Consider the following 23109-nt stretch of genomic DNA (forward strand, 5'->3'; position numbering starts at 1 on the left):
GATTAGAAAGAAATGTAGTTTTGACACATGAGTGAACTGTTTTAGGGGAGATATGAGCTTTTGCAAGTGGACCAGGTTGTTGTGATCAACCAACCAGGTTTATTTTGACAAAAGCACCAAGAATGATGAGAATGTCCGATCTGTGTCGAGAAATGAGCCAAAGCTATTGAGAAGGATCTTTGCCATTTTGGAGACACTGACTGTTTATATGAGAAAGGAATTTAGATTGAAGCCTGAGTGAACAGTTTTGGAAGAGATATGAGCTTTTGCAGGTGAGATATAGTGTTGTGCTAAACTGTAAGAGTGTTTTGCCAAATGATCTTAGAGTTTTGAGAATGTAATTTCTGTTTAAAGAAATGAGCCAAACCAATGGAGAAAAACTGTAATAACCACTGCAGCCAAGAAGAGTGCCTGACGAGCCCAGTTGTAAGTAAGCTATTAAGACTCGACTGTACGCTTTGTTCGTGTTTTCCTCCGAAACAATAAGTTCTGTTGGAGCAGCCTTTCAACACCTCTCTCTGTCTCTCACAAGCAGAGTTGACCCAGACAACAAAGTAAAGCTAGTTTTTGGCTACGAGCCTGACACAGAACCCACCGTATCGGGGCCGCGGACCTTCAGTAATAGTAATAAATCACACAGCAATAGTACATTCATGTAGTTGTAAAATGCATGATAATATGTTAAGTAATTCAAAGTATTCAGAATACGTTACTCTCATTGAGTAACGTAACGGAATACGTTACAGAATACATTTTAGGGCATGTATTCTGTAATCTGTAATGGAATACATTTTAAAAGTAACCTTCCCAACACTGGCTGTGGTACAATACAGTAATGCTGTAAAGAAAGGAGTTTTGAATGATAGTCCTGTAACAATTACTGTAAGCATGTTTGCGCTTATTTATGTTTGTGTTTTTTCATCTGCATCTCAAAAAGGACTGCCAGACAACCTAGAAGAGGTGGAAGAGGTCCACTTTTGACTCCGCAGCAAGACGAAAGAATTTGTGCAATGGTGGCTGCAAACAACGCTTTGAGACTGAGAGAAATACAAAGAACTGTTGTAGAAGATGACACCATCTTCGGAAATATTCAGTCAATATCAATTTCCACCATAGACAGAGTCCTCAGACGGAATGAAATGTCCATGAAGCAATTGTACAAAGTACCATTTGAACGGAACAGTGATCGAGTGAAGGAGCTCCGTCACCAGTATGTACAGGTAAAACATGTTTGCATATGTACCTCTGTTTACTGTAAAAGTTTAGGCCATGTACTGCACTTACATTTATGCATGTTACTGTAATCCTATTTACACTTCAAACTGTACAATCTGTTGTGCCAAATGCACCATTACAGACTTTTTTATTCTCATCCTTTGTATAGCATATCCTGGAATTGGAGGCCAGGGAACCCCTGCACACGTTTGTATATCTTGACAAAGCGGGATTCAATCTCGCAAAAGGCAGACGGCGTGGACGAAATCACATTGGAGAAAGAGCCACCATTGATGTCCCAGGCCAACGAGGAGGAAATATTACAATGTGTGCAGCAATCTCAGAAAATGGCATTCACACCCATATTCCTCGTATTGGTGCATACAATACACAACACTTGTTGGCTTTTCTGGACACTCTTTATAGGGACCTAATACCACAAAATGAAAGGGATGATCCTGGTGACAATCGGACAATGTATGTAGTGGTTTGGGATAATGTTAGCTTCCATCACTCTGCTGTAGTCAGGCAGTGATTTACAGCACACGACAGGATGCTTATGGAGTTTCTTCCTCCTTACACTCCATTCCTAAATCCAATTGAGGAGTTTTTCTCTTCCTGGAGGTGGATGGTATATGACAGACATCCACATACCCAAATGACCCTGCTAGCAGCTATGGATGCAGCTTGTGATGACATCACAGCAGAGTCCTGCAGAGGGTGGATTCGACACCCCAGAAGATACTTTCCCCGATGCATCGATAGAGCTGACATTCGCTGTGATGTTGATGCAAATATGTGGGCAGACAGAAGGGAGCGTCTAGATATCAATGCAGCAGTGTCTGTTTTTCAGGGGGTTTTTTTGTTTCATAACTACTGCAGTAAGGTTTACTGTCTAAGTGAGTTTATGTTTGCTGTAAAATGTTTGATTTACTGTATTTCCCCAGTTGCACAATGCTGTGAACAGTTTCAATTGAATATTATCAAGAGTGCATATGAAGTGTCTTGATTGTCCTTTACAATTTATGGTTTTCAACATGGCATGCATGCTGTCCAGACTTGACATGTCATTGGGAAGCACCTACAAAGAAATCCATCACCATGAGAACATGTTCAAACCATTTGATTTTGTGACCAAAGGTGCTGGTGTTATGACTTGTAATTGTGACAGCCCTGACACTTTGATTGATATAAGTACTTGCTTTTGATGAATATATTATCTGTTTTGATTAAGGGACTTGCTTTTGAAGCATTGACTACTTATTTTGAGCAACTGACTTGCTTTTGAACAACTGACTTTTCTTTTTGATGAAGTGACTCACTTTTGCAAGTTATCCACCATGTTTTGCAGTTTGCACTAATTGTTTTGAGAAGAGCCTTAGTAGTGGTGCAGAGATCAATTCTGTTGTGAGAAATGCACCAAAGCAACTGAGAAAAACTGTAATAACAGACCATTGACTACTGACCAACTATGTGATCCATCAAACCCAGAACCTTTAACACCGAATCACATACTAACCATGAAGTCCACAATCATGTCTCATTATGGAAATTTGTGATTGTTTTTTTTTTCTCTCCTCGTTTTACTTTGCAGCAATATTCTGGTGCTTCATTTTTTTATTAGAAATATCCTGTCTCAGAGTGACGCTGAAAAATTAGTTCATGCATTTATTACTTCCAAGCTGGACTACTGCAATTCATTATTATCAGGATGTCCAAAAAACTCACTGAAAAGCCTTCAGTTAATCCAAAATGCTGCAGCAAGAGTACTGACAGGGACTAGAAAGAGAGAGCATATTTCTCCTGTTTTGGCTTCCCTTCATTGGCTTCCTGTTAAATCCAGAATTGAATTCAAAATCCTGCTCCTCACATACAAGGTCTTAAATAATCAGGCCCCATCTTATCTTAATGACCTTGTAGTACCATATCACCCTATTAGAGCACTTCGCTCCCGCTCTGCAGGCCTACTTGTTGTTCCTAGAGTATTTAAAAGTAGAATGGGAGGGAGAGCCTTCAGTTTTCAGGCCCCTCTTCTGTGGAACCAGCTTCCAGTTTGGATTCGGGAGACAGACACTATCTCTACTTTTAAGATTAGGCTTAAAACTTTCCTTTTTGCTAAAGCATATAGTTAGGGCTGGACCAGGTGACCCTGAATCCTCCCTTAGTTATGCTGCAATAGATGTAGGCTGCCGGGGGATTCCCATGATGCATTGAGTTTTTCCTTTCCAGTCACCTTTCTCACTCACTATGTGTTAACAGACCTCTCTGTATTGAATCGTATCTGTTATTAATCTCTGTCTCTCTTCCACAGCATGTCTTTTATCCTGTCTTCCTTCTCTCACCCCAACCGGTCGCAGCAGATGGCCGCCCCTCCCTGAGCCTGGTTCTGCCGGAGGTTTCTTCCTGTTAAAAGGGAGTTTTTCCTTCCCACTGTCGCCAAAGTGCTTGCTCATAGGGGGTCATATGATTGTTGGGCTTTTCTCTGTATCTATGAAGCGCCTTGAGGCGACATTTGTTATGATTTGGCGCTATATAAATAAAATTGAATTGAATTGAATTGAATTGAATCATCTCTCCACCTCCAGGAAGGTTTGTGAAAGAAGATCTTTATCTCCGTAAGAGGTGGTGTCGTGTTCAACTACTTGCCAACACTTTCTGGACAAGGTGGAAAAAGGAGTATTTGTTAAATCTTCAAGGCAGACAGAAGTGGACCAAAGAGCACAGGAATGCTAATATCAATGATGTTGTCCTCCTGAAGGATGAGATAACTCCACGCAACCAGTGGAAGTTGGCAAGGATCATTGAAATGTATCCTCGAAAGGATGGAAAAGTGAGGAAGGTGAAATTTCTGCTGAGTGATCCAACCCTGGATAGGGCAGGAAAACGTACCTCCAAACCTGTGCACCTGGAAAGACCCATTCAGAAGACAGTCATTCTGATGGAAGCGGAAGAAGATTCTCCACCGCACTCTGCTTAAAGGATAATTCATGATAGTTCATTCAAAAGCCGTTCATTAGTTCATAGGCAATACTTTATTCTTTTTAATCACAAGTGATTGGTGGGAGTGTAACGGTCTTTTGCATTTGATGTTTGTTGTATTTGATATTTGTTAAGCTGTATGTCTGGATTTTGTTCCTTTGCGCCCTCTGGTGGTGAACTGTGTAGGGTACAGCTTTGCTGTTTGGGTCTCCACCCCGCCACTTTTTCTTTTGCTAGCGCACACGGTGTCTGCATGCGGCAGCTCACAGTTAGCTCCACACATGGAGAAAATATAATTTAAAGAGTGGAAATAATTGACAAGGAAGATGGAAGATAAGGCAATAAGGCCATAAAGGACTATTTAGCACTTCCTGGATGTCAGCTCACGAGGTTTGTGTATTTTAAATGTTTTATTTTCTGTAATTAAGGATTTTTGATTGATTGACACTATGTACAAGAGCACATTTTGATGTGATGTTTTTGTTTTATTGTTTTGTCCGTGAGCAGTTCTCACGGGTTGCCAAGACCAGAATAAACCCTGTTCTATACTACATCGTGCGTACGTCAATCCTTGAGGGTGCTACAAACAGTAACACACATTTGTACAGTTCTGTGCATGGCAGTTACCTTTAGGTCACCAGAGAACTTCAATCTATACAACTAAAAACCACAAACCAGGCAAGAAATTTGGGTGTAGTGATGGATGCAGACCTAAACTTAGAAAAACACATTAAGACAATAACAAAATCAGCTTACTATCACCTCAAGAATATATCAAGGATAAAAGATCTGATGTCTCAATAGGACCTGGAAAAACTAGTCCATGCATTCATCTTTAGTAGGCTTGATTACTGTAACAGCATCTTTACAGGTCTACCTAAAAAAATCAGTCAGACAACTACAGCTCATTCAGAACTCTGCTGCTCGAGTCCTCACTAAGACCAAAAAAGTGGACCACATCAGTCCAGCTCTGAGGTCTTTACACTGGCTGCCTGTCCGTCAGAGGATAGACTTTAAAGTTCTGATGCTGGTCTATAAAGCTCTGAATGGTTTAGGACCAAAATACATCAGTGACCTCCTGACCCAGTATGAACCTTCCAGATCCCTCAGGTCATCTGGATCCGGTCTTTTATCAGTTCCCAGAGTCAGAACCAGACACGGAGAAGCTGCATTCAGCTTTTATGCTCCTTAGATCTGGAACAAACTCCCAGAAAGCCTCAGATCAGCTGAAACACTCAGTTTATTTAAATCCAGTTTGAAGACTCACTTATTCTCAGCTGCATTTAAATAAAGCACCAAATCCGCACTTAAGCTTAAATGTCAAAACTTACATTTTAACTACTGATTTTATCTACTGTTCGGATTTTATCTGTTTTGATTTTTGATTTTATATACTGTTTTGTTTGTTTGTTTGTTATTTAGTCAGTTTGCTTGTTTTAATCAATTTTAAATCATTGTTTTTGTTTCTAATGTATCCGTAAAGCACTTTGAATCACCTTGTTGTTGAATTGTGCTATATTGTGAGGGACCAAGCAGCCAAAGCAAAGAGGACACAGGCAAAAAATATCTTCAAAAAGGGTTTTCTTTATTTTAACCCTCAAAAAGTTCAAAATTAACAAAATTCAAAAACATACTTAGCAGGCCCATAAAAGAGGTCAACTAAATATAACTCTACGAAAAGTAATTTCCAGAAACTTAAACAAAATGAGACACAACTTAACTCACAAACTGACCTAATTACAAAGACACATGAGGGTAGCTTTTATAATGATTTGGCCAAACCATTTGAACACAATAGGGGGGAAACAAAAACACACTAATATTAACTAAACACAGAATAACCTAACTAAACCTAAAACACCCCTGCTCCTGGTAAGCCCATGGTTGGTCCTGCTGAGCAGGCATTTTGTTCACAGAGTCCTCAGCCACGCCTTTTGCCCAGACAGGAAACAGCCACCGCCCAAACCCAGGTAACTCAAAGAAAGAAAAACATAATTAATATAACAAAACATTTTAGAAAAACCACACAATGTTATTATGTGCGCGCCTCATAATACCAGTGCTAGGTTTAACCAAATGATTAATGAATTATAATGAAGAAAACTGCAAAGCAAACTAATAAAGTGAAAAATGAACTAATTTACCCCTGTGTGGCTGATGCCATCACACACCCCCCCTCTTCAGGACTCTCGCTGGTACAGCGAGAGAGGAAGTCGGCAGTAACGTTGTTCTTCCCAGGAATGTGCTTGATGACAAACCGGAAAGGTTGCAGAGCAAGGTACCATCTTGTGATCCTTCCGTTCTTATCTTTCATCTTTTCCATCCACTGAAGTGCACTGTGATCCGTCTCCAGGGTGAATTCTCTTCCAAGAAGGTAGTACCTGAAGGAATCAAGGGCCCACTTGATGGCAAGGGCCTCCTTTTCCACTGTTGAATATCGAACCTCTCTTGGGAACAGCTTTCGGCTGATATAAGCAACAGGATGACGTTCTCCTTCCAAACCTTGAAGTAGCACTGCTCCCAGACCCCTATGAGATGCATCAGTTTGAAGGAAAAAGGGCTCATTAAAGTCTGGACTGTACAAAACTGGTTCACTACTCAGTGATTGACTGATGTCCTTGAAAGCTGCTATAGCCTCCTCTGTCCAGTTAATCTGATTAGGACACTTGATGCCTATCAAGTCCGTTAGTAGAGCTGCCCTGGTGGAAAATTGTGGTATGAACCGACGATAAAAGCCTGCCATGCCCAAAAAGGATCTTAGTTGCTTCCTTGTCTGTGGGAGAGGACAAGACTCAATGGCTTGAATCTTACTGACCTGAGGCTTGATCACCCCATTCCCGATCACATGGCCCAGGTACGCAGTCTCAGCAGAGGCAAAAACACACTTAGAGGGGTTCACCGTCAACCCAGCAGTGCCAAGACGGTCGAAGACAGCATGCAGATGTTCCAAGTGTTCCTCCCATGTGGTGCTGTAGATGACAATATCATCAAGATATGCAGATGCAAAATCTGAGAAACCACATAGTACTTGGTCCATTAATCTCTGAAAGGTTGCTGGAGCCCCATGCAGCCCGAATGGCATCACTGTAAACTGGAAGAGACCCCAAGGTGTTCGAAAGGCAGTCAACTTCTTTGATTGCTCCGTGAGTGGCACCTGCCAATATCCCTTGCACAGGTCAAGTGTGGTCAAGTACTTTGCCTTCCCCAGCCGTTCCAGCAAATCATCAATGCGTGGCGTGGGGTATGAATCAAACAGTGATATTGAGTTTAGGTACCTGAAGTCTATACAGAACCTCATGCTTTCATCCTTCTTTGGCACCAGGACCACCGGATTACACCACTCACTCTTTGATGGCTCGATGATCCCCAAGGACAACATGAGGTCAATTTCCTTCTTCAGGGATATCAGCAGACGTTCAGGGATCCTGTAGCTCAAACGCTTTACTGAGACGCCCTCTTTAATGACAATGTCATGCTCAACAATATCTGTTCGTCCAGGATTCACTTGAAGCACCTCAGAGTTGCATGCAGCTCTCACCTGAAGCTGTTTATCATCTGGCAGATGACTAAGGTCAAAATCTACCACATCAGCAGAAGGCAAGTATTGCTCACCAACCTCTTCTTCCTCTGGCACACCCCTTATGAGCATAACCTCTGCTGTCTTTTCAGGGCGCTGCGCCCATTCCTTCAAAAGATTTATGTGCAGAACCCTGCTGGAGCGTGGCTTTCTCGGGATGAACACTTGGTAAGTAGTGGACCCCAATTTCTTCTGAACCTCAAAGGGCCCTTGCCACTTAGCCAATAGCTTGTTGTTGTCAGTGGGGAGGAGCACCAACACCTTTTGTCCAGGACTAAAAGACCTCTGACGAGCTGCTCGGTCATACCAAAACTTCTGCTTCTGCTGGATTTTGGTCATATTTGACTGAGCAAGCTCACTCACTTTCTGCAGTCGCTCCCTCATCTGCACAACATAGGAAACAATGTTAACAGAGTCCATCATTTCCTTGCCTCCCTCCCAGATGTTTCTTAACAGGGCTAGAGGTCCTTGTACCTCATACCCATACAAAAGTTCAAAAGGAGAGAAACCAGTGGAGGCTTGTGGCACTTCCCTGTAGGCAAAGAGAAGATAAGGAAGCCACTGATCCCAATCAGCACCATTCTTATCTACCACCTTCCGGAGCATCTGCTTCAGAGTCTGATTGAACCGTTCTGTTAGCCCATCAGTCTGAGGATGGTATGGGGTGGTTCTCAGGCTTCTAATGCCCAGCAGCTTGTACACCTGTTTTAGTAAGTTGGACATAAAGTTACTCCCCTGATCAGTCAGTATTTCCTGTGGGAACCCTACTCTTGCAAAGAGCTGTACAAGGCAGAAAGCTACTGATTTTGCCTTGATGGATTTCAGTGGGAAGACCTCTGGATATTTAGTTGCATAATCAGTGATTACAAGCATATAGCGATTCCCTGACTTACTCTTCTCAACGGGTCCAACAATATCCATTCCGAGGCGCTCAAATGGGGTACCAATAATAGGCAGTGGTTGGAGGGGAGCTTTGGAAGGGACTTTGGAGGATGTCATCTGGCACTGAGGACAGCTCTTACAGAAGTAGGCTACATCTCTATGGAGGCCAGGCCAGAAAAAATGTTGTTTAATACGAGCTGTGGTTTTGTGCTTACCAAGGTGGCCAGACCAGGGAATAGAGTGTCCCAAATTAAGCACGGTTTCTCTAACTTCTTGGGGGACCACTAGCTTCAGAAGTGAGCCCATCTGATGGTAAAGTATGCCATTTTGCAAGACATAGTCACTTTTGTTAATGCCTGCCTCCTCTACTTGGTCCTTGTCTATCGCTCGCTGAAAACAGGAAGCTAAACTTGGATCAGTTTTTTGCAACTCTATTATATTGCCAGGAATTTGAAGTCCCAAAGGCAAGTCTGGGTCAGTATGCATTTCTGGGTGTACTATAGTATGCTGGAACTTCTCCTGTCTCCTCTGTCTGCGACTTTTCCGAGGCTTCCCAGGTGCAACTTCCCATTCCTCATTAAAAAATGGCAAGGCACTGAAAACTTCTGAGGTTTCACTAGATTTTTGAGCTTGAGCTCCAGTAACAGCCACATTGCATTGATGATTCTGGTCTGATTCCAACAAATCAAAAAGCACTGGAAAATCTCGTCCCAGAATAGCTGAATAAGGCAGGTTATCAACCACCCCAACATTTAAAAGGTAAGTCTGTCCATTCACTTTAATGTACATGTCAGCTGTTGAGTACATCTTCTCATCTCCGTGCACACAACAAATGGGGATGGTATCACTGACACGGACAATATTGGGGGGCACAAAATCTCTGTGTATCAGTGTACGTGAACTGCCAGAATCAAGTAAAGCTCTTAAAGTTGTTCCATTAGCTTCAATTTTTATCATTTTAACAGTCTGGTCACACTGGCCACTAGGTCTCCTGTCGGTGGCGCTGTCACTTGGTGTTCGCTCGCTCGCTCTGTGGTATAGTATCGCTTCCTGTTCCTGCTCAAACACAGTGGTGTTTCTGAGTAGCTTATTTGCTTAGCAGTTTAATTAACAACTTTTAAATACATTCTTTTTTCACAGTATAATCTTCACGTGCTTCATCCGAAGCACACTTTCTGTGTACTCACTACCTAATTTATAGTATTCACTCACTGTCTCTGTACTGTTTCGCTAGCTTAGCTCGTAGCCGACCCGTTAGCACCATGGCTACTTCACCTGTCCCTTCTGCACTTTCTTGCTCATTGTGTCAGATGTTTAGTTACTCCTCGGCCTCCTTTAGCAGTAATGATATCTGTAACAAATGTAGCATATTTGCAGCTCTGGAGGCCAGGATTACTGAATTGGAGACTCGGCTTTGCACCCTGCTCTCACCCTTAGCTAGCCAGGCCCCTGTAGCTGGTGCAGCCGAAGATAGCGTAGGCCCCGCTAGCTGTTCCCCGGCAGACCCCAAGCAGCTGGGGAAAGGCTGGGTAACGGTGAGAAGGAAGCGTAGTCCTAAACAGAAGCCCCAGGTACACCACCAACCCGTTCATGTGTCTAACCGTTTTTCCCCACTCGGTGACACACCCGCCGGGGGTCAAACTCTGGTAATTGGTGACTCTGTTCTCAGACATGTGAAGCTAGAGACACCGGCAACCATAGTCAATTGTCTTCCAGGGGCCAGAGCAGGCGACATTGAAGGAAATTTAAAACTGCTGGCTAAGGGTAAACGTAAATTCAATAAAATCATAATTCACGTCGGCAGTAATGACACCCGGTTACGCCAATCGGAGGTCACTAAAATCAATATTGAATTGGTGTGTAACTTTGCCAAAACAATGTCGGACTCTGTAGTTTTCTCTGGTCCCCTCCCCAATCAGACCAGGAGTGACATGTTTAGCCGCATGTTCTCCTTAAATTGCTGGCTGTCTGAGTGGTGTCCCAGAAACGATGTGGGCTTCATAGATAATTGGCAAACCTTCTGGAGGAAACCTGGTCTTGTTAGGAGAGATGGCATCCATCCCACTTTGGATGGAGCAGCTCTCATTTCTAGAAATATCGACAAATTTATTAAACCCCTCAAAACATGACTATCCAGAGTTGGGACCAGGAAGCAGAGTTGCAGTCTTACACGCCTCTCTGCAGCTTCTCTCCTCCTGCTACCCCCCCAAAAACCCATCTCCATAGAGACTGTGTCTGCTTCCAAAAAGACAAAAAACAAACTAAAAACCAGCAACAAACAACTTAAACAATCACAAAGAAAGAACAATACAGTATCCACATCTGAACCAAAGAGTAAAACAGTGAAATGTGGATTATTAAATATTAGGTCTCTCTCCTCCAAGTCTCTGTTAGTACATGACTTAATAATTGATCAACAAATTGATTTACTCTGCCTTACAGAAACCTGGTTGCAGCAGGATGATTATGTTAGTTTAAATGAATCAACACCCCCGAGTCATTCTAACTACCAGAAATCTCGAAGCACAGGTCGAGGGGGTGGTGTGGCAGCAATTTTTCACACCAGTCTATTAATTAATGAAAGACCAAGACAGACTTTTAATTCATTTGAAAGCCTGATGCTTAGCATTGTCCACCCCAGCTGTGAAACTCAGAAACCAGTCTTACTTGTTATCATCTATCGTCCACCTGGGCCTTACACAGAGTTTCTGTCTGATTTCTCAGACTTTATATCTAATTTAGTTCTGAGCTCAGATAAAATAATTATTGTGGGTGATTTTAACATCCATGTAGATGCTAAAAATGACAGCCTCAACATGGCATTTAATCTGTTGTTAGACTCAATTGGTTTCTCTCAAAATGTAAAAGAACCCACCCACCACTTTAATCACACTCTAGATCTTGTTTTAACATATGGCATAGAAACTGAACATTTAACAGTGTTTCCTGAAAACCCTCTCCTGTCTGATCATTTCTTGATAACATTTACATTTACAATAATTGATTACGCAGCAGTGGAGAGTGGACTTTATCAAAGTAGATGTCTTTCTGAAAGCGCTGTAACTAAGTTTAAGAATATAATCCAGCCACTGTTATCATCGTCAATGCCCTGTACCAACACAGAGCAGAGCAGCTATCTGAACGCTACCCCAACAGAGGTCGATTATCTTGTTAATAATTTCACCTCCTCACTACGTACGACTCTGGATACTGTAGCTCCAGTGAAAACTAAGGTCTCTAATCAGAAGTACCTGACCCCGTGGTATAATTCTCAAACACGTACCCTAAAGCAGATGACTCGTAATCTGGAGAGGAAATGGCGTGTCACAAATTTAGAGGATCATCATTTAGCCTGGAGAAATAGTTTGTTGCTTTATAAGAAAGCCCTCCGCAAAGCCAGAACAGTTTACTACTCATCACTGATTGAAGAAAATAAGAACAACCCCAGGTTTCTCTTCAGCACTGTAGCCAGGCTGACAAAAAGTCAGAGCTCTGTTGAGCCAACCATCCCTTTAACGTTAACTAGTGATGACTTCATGAACTTCTTCACAAATAAAATTTTTATCATTAGAGAAAAAATTACCAATAATCATCCCACAGATGTAATATTATCTACAGCTACTCTTAGTTTCATTGATGTTAAGTTAGACTCTTTTTTTCCAATCGATCTTTCTGAGTTAACTTCAATAATTACTTCCTCCAAACCATCAACGTGTCTTTTAGACCCCATTCCTACAAAACTGCTCAAAGAAGTCCTGCCATTGATTAATTCTTCGATCTTATATATGATCAACCTATCTCTAATAATCGGCTATGTACCACAGGCCTTCAAGGTGGCTGCAGTTAAACCTTTACTCAAAAAGCCATCTCTAGACCCAGCAGTCTTAGCTAATTATAGGCCAATCTCCAACCTTCCTTTCATATCAAAAATCCTTGAAAGAGTAGTTGTCAAACAGCTAACAGATCATCTGCAGAGGAATGGTTTATTTGAAGAGTTTCAGTCAGGTTTCAGAGTTCATCACAGCACAGAAACAGCTTTATTGAAGGTTACAAATGATCTTCTTATGGCCTCTGACAGTGGACTCATCTCTGTGCTTGTCCTTCTTGACCTTAGTGCAGCATTCGATACTGTTGACCATAATATTCTATTAGAGCGATTAGAACATGCTGTAGGTATTACAGGTATTGCACTGCAGTGGTTTGTATCATATCTATCTAATAGACTCCAATTTGTGCATGTAAATGGAGAGTCCTCTTCACACACTGAGGTTAATTATGGAGTTCCACAGGGTTCGGTGCTAGGACCAATTCTGTTTACATTATACATGCTTCCCCTAGGCAGCATCATTAGAAGACATAGCATACATTTTCACTGCTATGCAGATGACACCCAGCTCTATCTGTCCATGAAGCCAGATAACACACACCAATTAGTTAAACTGCAGGAATGTCTCAAAGACATAAAGACTTGGATGGCCACTAACTTTCTGCTTCTTAACTCAGATAAAACTGAGGTCATTGTACTCGGCGCTGAAAAGCTTAGAAATATGGTATCTAACCAGATTCTTACTCTGGATGGCATTACCTTGGCCTCCAGTAACACTGTGAGGAACCTTGGAGTCATTTTTGACCAGGATATGTCCTTCAACGCACATATTAAACAAATATGTAAGACTGCGTTCTTCCATTTGCGCAACATCTCTAAAATTAGAAATATCCTGTCTCAGAGTGACGCTGAAAAACTAGTTCATGCATTTATTACTTCCAGGCTAGACTACTGCAATTCATTATTATCAGGATGTCCAAAAAACTCACTGAAAAGCCTTCAGTTAATCCAAAATGCTGCAGCAAGAGTACTGACAGGGACTAGAAGGAGAGAGCATATTTCTCCTGTTTTGGCTTCCCTTCATTGGCTTCCTGTTAAATCCAGAATTGAATTCAAAATCCTGCTCCTCACATACAAGGTCTTAAATAATCAGGCCCCATCTTATCTTAATGACCTTGTAGTACCATATCACCCTATTAGAGCACTTCGCTCCCACTCTGCAGGCCTACTTGTTGTTCCTAGAGTATTTAAAAGTAGAATGGGAGGGAGAGCCTTCAGTTTTCAGGCCCCTCTTCTGTGGAACCAGCTTCCAGTTTGGATTCAGGAGACAGACACTATCTCTACTTTTAAGATAGGCTTAAAACCTTCCTTTTTGCTAAAGCATATAGTTAGGGCTGGACCAGGTGACCCTGAATCCTCCCTTAGTTATGCTGCAATAGATGTAGGCTGCCGGGGGATTCCCATGATGCATTGAGTTTTTCCTTTCCAGTCACCTTTCTCACTCACTATGTATTAACAGACCTCTCTGTATTGAATCGTATCTGTTATTAATCTCTGTCTCTCTTCCACAGCATGTCTTTATCCTGTCTTCCTTCTCTCACCCCAACCGGTCGCAGCAGATGGCCGCCCCTCCCTGAGCCTGGTTCTGCCGGAGGTTTCTTCCTGTTAAAAGGGAGTTTTTCCTTCCCACTGTCGCCAAAGTGCTTGCTCATAGGGGGTCATATGATTGTTGGGCTTTTCTCTGTATCTATGAAGCGCCTTGAGGCGACATTTGTTGTGATTTGGCGCTATATAAATAAAATTGAATTGAATTGAATTGAATTGAACTGGAGCCCATGTTCAGCATGTGAACGTGGCATAAAACACATATGAACCATCTTAGCTGAGGTTTTTGGGCACATTGGCTTTGTGTGGCCCTCTAACCCACAGAGGTAACAAATGATCTTTTTTGAATTTTTTAATGGTCTACCAGCAAACTGGTTCTCACCCACAGGAGTTTTATCTGCTGACAATGGCCTTTGATAATACATCTGGGCTGATTTGGGGCCTTCCTTTGGCATTTTATTTGCATTACAGGCCCAAGGTTGCCCTTTCCTCCTGGCAGCTACAAATACTTCTGCCAGCTCAGCTGCCTTCGCTGCAGAAGACGGGTTGTGCTCTCGAATCCAAACCTGTAGCTCAGAGGACAACATTCTCAAATATTGTTCAAGGATGATTACTTCACCAATTTCTTGGTTCGTTTTACCTTTTGGCTGAATCCATTTCCCGTACAGATCTTTAAGTCGAGCATACAACTCCTTAGGGTTCTCATCAAGCCTGACTTCCAGTGAACGGAATCGCTGCCTGTAGGTCTCAGGGTTAACATCATACTTGGACAAAATTGCAGCTTTAACTTTGTCATAGCTGAGAGAGTCATCAATATCCATATGAACATATGCCCCTCTTGCCTTGCCCGTTAGCAGTGGTATTAATCGAAAAACCCACTCTGTTTTTTCCCAACGATATGCTAAGGCAATGCGTTCAAATGTAGTCAAAAAATGCTCAATATCATCACTATCAGTCAACTTTTCCAGTCTGGGTTCATGCAATGAAAACTGACCTGATAATGACTGACTGGATTCAGCTTGAGCTTGAGGAGAACTAGAAATGTGAGGTAGCTCCCTTGACTCTGGTGACTCTGTGGTAGGTAATGGTAGCTCTGGTACTGGTGATGTCCGGGACTGCACCTCTAACTGTAAAAGCTGAAACTGATGTTGCAATGCTTTGAATTTTTGTTCTTGTCGTGCAGTTACCTCTTCTTGCCTTGCTTCCCGAGCCTCCTGTTGACCCATATGAGCTTGCAATATTGACATCAGATCTGACAGAGATGGCTCCCTTTCTTCAACCTCAGTGCTCTCCACCATTTCAGAGATTCCAATTTCCTCCTCAGCATCAGCTTCCTTCTGAACAGTTACTCCTTTCTTCTTTTCCACCTTTCCTCCCCGATGCATTTTCCTTTTCTTTTTCTGGGGGTGAAAAAACCTCAAAGAAAAAAAAACTGTGTCCTCAACTGGCAAATCCCACTGCTGCCACCAATTGTGAGGGACCAAGCAGCCAAAGCAAAGAGGACACAGGCAAAAAATATCTTCAAAAAGGGTTTTCTTTATTTTAACCCTCAAAAAGTTCAAAATTAACAAAATTCAAAAACATACTTAGCAGGCCCATAAAAGAGGTCAACTAAATATAACTCTACGAAAAGTAATTTCCAGAAACTTAAACAAAATGAGACACAACTTAACTCACAAACTGACCTAATTACAAAGACACATGAGGGTAGCTTTTATAATGATTTGGCCAAACCATTTGAACACAATAGGGGGGAAACAAAAACACACTAATATTAACTAAACACAGAATAACCTAACTAAACCTAAAACACCCCTGCTCCTGGTAAGCCCATGGTTGGTCCTGCTGAGCAGGCATTTTGTTCACAGAGTCCTCAGCCACGCCTTTTGCCCAGACAGGAAACAGCCACCGCCCAAACCCAGGTAACTCAAAGAAAGAAAAACATAATTAATATAACAAAACATTTTAGAAAAACCACACAATGTTATTATGTGCGCGCCTCATAATACCAGTGCTAGGTTTAACCAAATGATTAATGAATTATAATGAAGAAAACTGCAAAGCAAACTAATAAAGTGAAAAATGAACTAATTTACCCCTGTGTGGCTGATGCCATCACATATACAAATAAACTTGCCTTGCCTCTCCTTGCCTTGCCTTAAACAGGGGAAATAGTGAGGAGAGGTGAAAGACGGCACGGACACGCAGCTCTCACTCTCACTCGTCTGTATTGAGTGAAGGAAGAGGCGCACAAACCCACCTACTGGAGCTCTGAGGCATTAACAATGGATCGACGCACAATCAACCCAGGCAAAACTTTCACTACTTATCTCCCTCTATATTCCCACTGCATATTCTATTCAAAAACACAGTCAAAACAACAAATAACACAATAATAAAGGCATCACACGAAATGTAAGGAACAGAGATGTTGGCGCCCTGGGCGAACACTCTCTAGGCGAACACTCTGGTGGCCCACACATTGGCCAGCACAAGGCCAGTTGCAGACACACTGGTGGTCCTTTGCTGGCCCATGTGTGGATTACCTCTGGAAAACCTGGTCTGGGCAACCAAAGGGCTGTCATTCTTTGCGGTATGTGGGCCATGTGTAAGTTGTGTGCAGCCACGGGCCAGTTGCAGACACACTGCTAGCCCAGAACAGTTTCAGCTCTGGCCCCAGACGTCAGCCTAATGTGTATCTTAATTAAGCCATGTAATAACAAAATGTGCATAATAGTGCAAAAGGAACATGACAAAACTCTGCTCAGCCAGTGAATGGACTGATTCTTATATAGCGTTTTTCAATTCCCCCACATTACTCAAAGTGCTTTATACAACATTTACCACACACTTTCCCTTAACTGGGTGCTTCCTAACTACAGTGATACATATTCAAGCTATGCAGATTGGAGGAGCCAAGGATCAAACCACTAACCTTCCGATCAATAGGTGACCTGCTCTACCGCCCGAGCTACAGCCACCCACTGGCAAAGCTGAGTAAACCCTCACTAGATTTTGGATAAAGTGTACACTCACAAACCTGTCAAACCTGCATTTGAAACGTTGGCTACCATAGCAGTATAGTATTGCAACATGGCATTTGTTGCAATGACACATCTGCTTACCTGTATCTTTTGCTCGTTTCTCCTCCTCTTCTTTAATCATAAATACATAATGGGCTTGGATGTACAACATTATACATGAAATATGCTCTATTTGGAAGGACCTCCCACCCCCACCCCTTTGACAGGTTGTGTGTGAGACTTCATCATCAAACTGTAAATTATAAATTTTAAATTGTCATTGATACCTTTACCCCTAGTCCTAAAGTGTATATTTATTTTCTTACTCTTCTTATATGTATTGTTTGTTTACTTGCACTGCTGTAACTGGAGCGTCATCGTCTCGTATCTCTGTACACTGGACTGTATGTAGTAGAGATGACAATAAAGTTTACTTTGACTTCAGCAGCAAGCAGGCGCACCGATGGCTCTCGCGCTCACTTTTCGCGTATAGAATTTCGAAAAAACATCGGTGCAAATTATAAGTCTGTATCATGATGTCTGGTGTTTTCATGTTTGTTGGTTTGTTTTAATTTTGTTTTATTTTGCGAGTTGGTTATTAGATGCTGCTCCAGCCAGCCAGAGAATCCGCCGCCGCCCCGTCCTCTCCTCCCTGTGTCGCAAGCAGCAGGCGCACCTCGCAAACAGAGGGCGCCCTTACTCCCAGCAAATGGGCGATAGAAAACTAATCGGTGCCTATGCCATTCCCGATATGCGCTGGCTGATGTCGGGGCAGCATAAGTACGAGTAATTTTTTGTTTTGTTTTTTTTGCCGATGCCCGTGATGCCGCCCCCCACCATGATGCCGCCCCGGGCAACCGCCCGTGTCGCCCGTATCAAAAACCGCTACTGGATGGAATAGGATTATTCAGCAATTGCAAGTTGAAACAGACTGCAAACTGGATGGTGTACTGAGTATTGAAAAGTTGTCTTGAACAGCAAACATCAAAAATCCAAAACCAGAGGAATTATTTCTCTGTTATGACTTTGTCTCTGTGGCAGTGCCTAAATCGAAGGACCAATAGAAGCATGAACACCGAGGGCTCTCGCGCTCACTTTTCGTGTATAGAATTTCGAAAAAAACATCGGTGCAAATTATAAGTCTGTATCATAATCAGTGTTGGGTAAGTTACTTTAAATTAGTAACTTAGTTACATTACTAGTTACTTCTATCAAAAGTAACTCAGTTACTTCAAGTTACTCGTTACTTTCAAAGTAACTAGTTACTAGGGAAAGTAACTTTGATTTTACTCAGAATTCTCTTGTTAATGTGTTGCTTCCCTAACTTTGCCAGTCTTCTAGCTTGCTTACTTGCCACAAGTGCACTGTGCCACCTACCAATAGAAAGGAAAAGATAATGTGCATATTTCCACGAGAGAAAGGACCGTCATTGACTGCTGCCATGGTTCTAGCCTACGTCACAGCGTCATGTGCGCCTTTTACATCCAACACAAAAACTGCAGTCGTGGTGCTTTCGATTGTACTCGGAACTCTGAAATTCTGCCTTCTGAATAGAAAGATGTAGGTAACACCAGACTGCAGATGAGCTGCATACAGGGCTGGACTGGGACAAAAAATTGACTAGAGACCGGCCCACCATTATAGGAAAACTCATAAAGCCTTTGAATGAAAACAAACGCTGTTGTGACAGTGATGTTCACTGTCTTGATGGTATATATGCATCAATCTATCAATTGTTTGTTGTAAGATTCAGATAATTATTTTTTAAAAGCTAGACATTTTAAATGAGAATAAGAAAGAAAAGTATTTCCTTGTGCCCCCCTCTCCCTGTTAATGCCCTACCTGGCCCCCCTGGCAAAACTTTGCTAGACCCGCCCCTGCACAGTTACCAGCTGTCAGCTATGTAAAAAAAAGATCCTGATGTTATTTGTCTCTCAGAAACAGTTCATAAATTCAACTCATTCATGTCACCTAAAAGGTAAACCTGTTTCTCCATCACCTGTTCAGCTCTGATGATTCAGTAAGGACATCTCCTGGTTTCATCTTCATGTTTCCCTCTCACCAGATAACCAAACCGATATCATGACCAGCAGCTTTACAGCTGTGGCTCCAGCAAACATCAGCTGATACTAGAAATTAATATTAAATAAATTCTAACAACAGTTGATCAAGCTTAAACATGCTGCTGATGTTTAACGCGACATCGGCTAGTTTCCTCTTTCTGGCGCAAAGTGGGCGATAAACAAACAAGAGAGAAAAGCCGATCAGCTGATCGTTGATCAGTTTTCATGATTGAAGTAGGAACAGGAGAGGGAGGGGGAGAGAATGAAAGAAGAAGAGGCAGCTGTGCAGCAAACACAGAATAACTCCAGTTTTGTGTCTTTTTCATTGTAGCTGAATTACGGGACAAACTGTTCCTTTTCACCTCAATAACAAACACGTAATATTTTCTCTGAATACCAGACAGGACGGTTGGCAACTCTAATAACTTATGAACAAAATAAAGTTCAACATCATTAACTTCATAGCACCCACCCAGCTGTATAGAAACTCCGTCATGCTAGCTAGTACGCAGTACGGAAAAAGTCAGCATAACAAAAATAAACTCCACCTAAACTTGGTTTATATCTGACCCAGATAGACTGCAGGTCATAACTTCTTACCTGAAGTTCAGTTCACACTTGGACCGGCGGCCGCCTCGGGTCTCTTTTCCTTCTGCGTCCACTTTCCCTCATCCACCTGCTGGCCTCCACCACTTGCTAATGTTACTGAATCTGTGGAAGCTCCGCGATAGCCACCACACGAAGTAACGAGTAACGACCCTATCTAAATCCCAGTAACGACTAACGCGTTCCTGATTTTGGCATAATAACTAGTTACCGTGCTCGTTACCACAATAATGTCCAACTGCCAACCTCTGTATATTTTTATATATTTTATTTTATTGCTTACTCTATTTAATTTGTAAAATATGTATACACACACGTAGAAAAACATATTTAGTATACACATCCAGTGATGCATATACTATTATATATTGTACATATATCTATTAGTCTCAGATTTAGCCATTCTTATATTTTGCTTGTTTTATGTTATTGTATTTTTGCACAACTCTGCTGCTTGTGAAGCTCGCACACAAGAATTTCACTCGCATGTACTGTACCAGTGTACCTGCACATGTGATGTGACAATAAAAGTGATTTGATTTGATTTGATTTAAATAACGTAGTTACTGTAACGCGTTACTTAATAACGTGTTAGTCCCAACACTGATCATAATGTCTGGTGCTTTCTGTAGCAATGGGAATTGCATTTACCCGTGTGTTCCGCCCGGAGTCTTGAGAGTGTAACACCGGAAGGTGAGAAGTAGAGACTCGTGACTGCTTGTTAAGAGTTTAATAAAAGTTTACCTCGGAGGAGGGAAAGTTCAACCGACCATCTTGTGGAGTTTATAGAGAGAACAAGATGAAACATGGTGGCAGCGGGGTCTAGAGAGATCCACACCGCGCTTTGATGACAACAGATTGAACGGACGGTATCGACGCGTCCAGCTAGGCTAGTTAGCCTCGGAGGTGCTAACGGCTCAGGACAGCAGGTGAGACGCTGACGAGAAGAGCACAGCGGCATCTACAATGGATGGATTGAAGCCACCCACACAGTGGAGTATGGATTCAGTGAACCTGTCTAAAGCGTGGAAAACATGGAAAGAAGAGTTTACACTCTACACAGAACTAGCTCTGCCGGATGCTGAGGAAAAGGCGAGAGTGAAGCTGTTTTACTATCTGATCGGGGAACGGGGCAGGGAGCTCTGTGGAACGCTGATCGGAGCTGAGTCAAGAGTAACAGTAAGTGAGCTGATGAGAAAAATCGATGAACACTGTAATCCCAAAGTTAACGAGACTGTTGAGAGATACAGATTTTTTGCACGCAATCAGGCTCCTGGAGAAAATATTGATAAATATGTTACGGACCTGAGAATGCTGGCGAGCACCTGCAACTTTGGACAATTAAAAGACTCACTGATCAGAGACAGGATTGTCTGTGGCACGAACAGCTCCAGTTGGAGGGAAAGGTTGCTCAGAGAAGAGAACCTCACATTAGACAGATGTCTAGATATTTGTAGAGCAATGGAGATTTCAAGAGAATACAACAAAACAATAGCGGGACAGGCTGTAGAAGAACTGCATGCAATAAAACAAAAAGAGAGAAAAAGACTGGATAAAGAGATATCATGCAGATTTTGTGGAAGAGCGCATGAAAGACTCAAATCAAAATGCCCAGCATATGGAAGAAAATGCAAAAAATGTGGCAAAGAAAATCATTTTGCTATAGCATGCAGGAGTAAAAGCAGACAGAGTGAAAACGGAAATAAGGTCCACACAGTGACGGAGCAGGACTCGGATTCCGGTGAGGACATAATGACTGTCACAGCTATGACACAGACTGCAGTAGAAGTGAACCAGATCAAAGAATCGGACATGAAAAAACGAGAGCAGCTGTTTGCAGGCATGATGATTGGCAACAGCCTGGTCAAGTTTCAAGTTGACTGTGGTGCAACTTGCAACGTTATTCCCATCAACTTGTTGAACCCGAACATCAAAATGGAGCACACAGACAAGGTTCTTGTGATGTACAATAAGTCAAGGCTGTGTCCATTAGGAAAGTGTAAGGTCAAGCTGACTAACCCAAGAAACAACAAAAAGTACAGAGTCGAGTTCCAAGTGGTAGAGGAGGATTGTAAAACACCTCTACTTGGGAGAACAGCTAGTGAAGCGATGAAGCTAATACAAGTTAAATATGATAACATCTGTGCTTTGGACAGCTCAGTGACAATAGCTCCATCAGAGAAAAACACATGGTTGTTGGAAGAGATAAAGACTGAGTTTCAGGATGTGTTTACAGGAGATGGATGTTTGCAAGGTGAATATGAGCTGGAAATCGACACAACAGTGCAGCCCGTCAAACTGCCAAAACGCAGAGTCCCAGTGTCAATGATGAAGCCACTGAAAGAGGAACTGATGAGCCTTGCAGACAGACAAATAATAGCACCAGTGGATTGTAGTACTGATTGGATCAGTGGGATGGTGACAGTGCAGAAGCCAAATGGCAAACCCAGGATATGTATTGACCCGAGACCGCTCAACAAAGCTTTGAAGCGTAGTCACTTCCCGTTACCAACAATAGATGACATCTTGCCAGATGTGTCAAAAGCGAAAGTTTTCACAGTTTGTGACGTGAAACATGGCTTTTGGCATGTGCAGCTTACAGAGGAGTCAAGCCATCTCACGACATTCGCAACACCATTTGGTCGCTTTCGTTGGCTGAGAATGCCGATGGGGATCAGCCCAGCGCCAGAGGTCTTTCAGCGCAAACTGATGCAAGCGTTGGAGAACCTGCCAGGCACATACATCATTGCTGATGACATCCTGATCACTGGAAAAGGAGAGACAATGGAGTTGGCAGAAATGGATCATGACAGAAACCTGAGACTTTTCTTGGAACGCTGCAGAGAGAGAAACATCAAATTAAATGTGGAAAAACTCAAGCTTAGAAGACAGGAAGTACCATACATCGGACATCTACTCACGGCAGAGGGGCTGAGAGCTGACCCAGAGAAGGTACGGGCCATCACACAGATGCCAGCACCAACTGACATAAAAGGGGTGCAGAGACTAGTTGGAATGGTCAACTATTTATCAAAGTTCTACAAGCATCTGTCAGACGACTGTGAGCCTCTCAGACAACTGACACACAGAGACAGCCTATGGGAGTGGACAGATGTGCAGGAAGATGCATTTAAAAGACTGAAAGAAAAACTAACACAAGTCCCAGTTTTGAAATATTACAGTCCTGAAGAAGAGCTGACGCTGCAGTGTGATGCCAGCGAGACAGGACTGGGAGCAGCTCTGACTCAACATGGAAAACCAGTGGCATTTGCAAGTCGTGCACTGACGCTCACTGAAAGAGGTTATGCACAAATTGAAAAGGAATGTTTAGCT

General features: G+C 42.5%; 1 protein-coding gene across 2 annotated transcripts; it reads right to left on the bottom strand.

Moving 5' to 3' along the window:
* Positions 1-5715: 5715 nt before the first annotated feature.
* Positions 5716-14306, bottom strand: LOC146503907 (uncharacterized). Of its 2 annotated transcripts, none has more exons than XM_085130854.1 (2): positions 6339-14306; positions 5716-6168 (listed from the first exon to the last, which is right to left on the bottom strand). In XM_085130854.1, exons 1-2 carry the CDS (start codon positions 9608-9610, stop codon positions 6105-6107), a joined length of 3336 nt encoding a protein of 1111 aa, XP_084986980.1. In that variant the 5' UTR covers positions 9611-14306; the 3' UTR covers positions 5716-6104. The 2 variants fall into 2 exon arrangements, with proteins under 2 accessions (XP_084986980.1, XP_084986983.1); XM_085130857.1 differs by lacking the exon at positions 5716-6168 and having other exon boundaries at positions 6459-6722; positions 7010-14306.
* Between the last annotated feature and the right edge of the window lie 8803 nt (positions 14307-23109).

Source organism: Neolamprologus multifasciatus, chromosome 14 (assembly GCF_963576455.1).
Source record: "Neolamprologus multifasciatus chromosome 14, fNeoMul1.2, whole genome shotgun sequence".
Lineage (NCBI taxonomy): Eukaryota > Metazoa > Chordata > Actinopteri > Cichliformes > Cichlidae > Neolamprologus > Neolamprologus multifasciatus.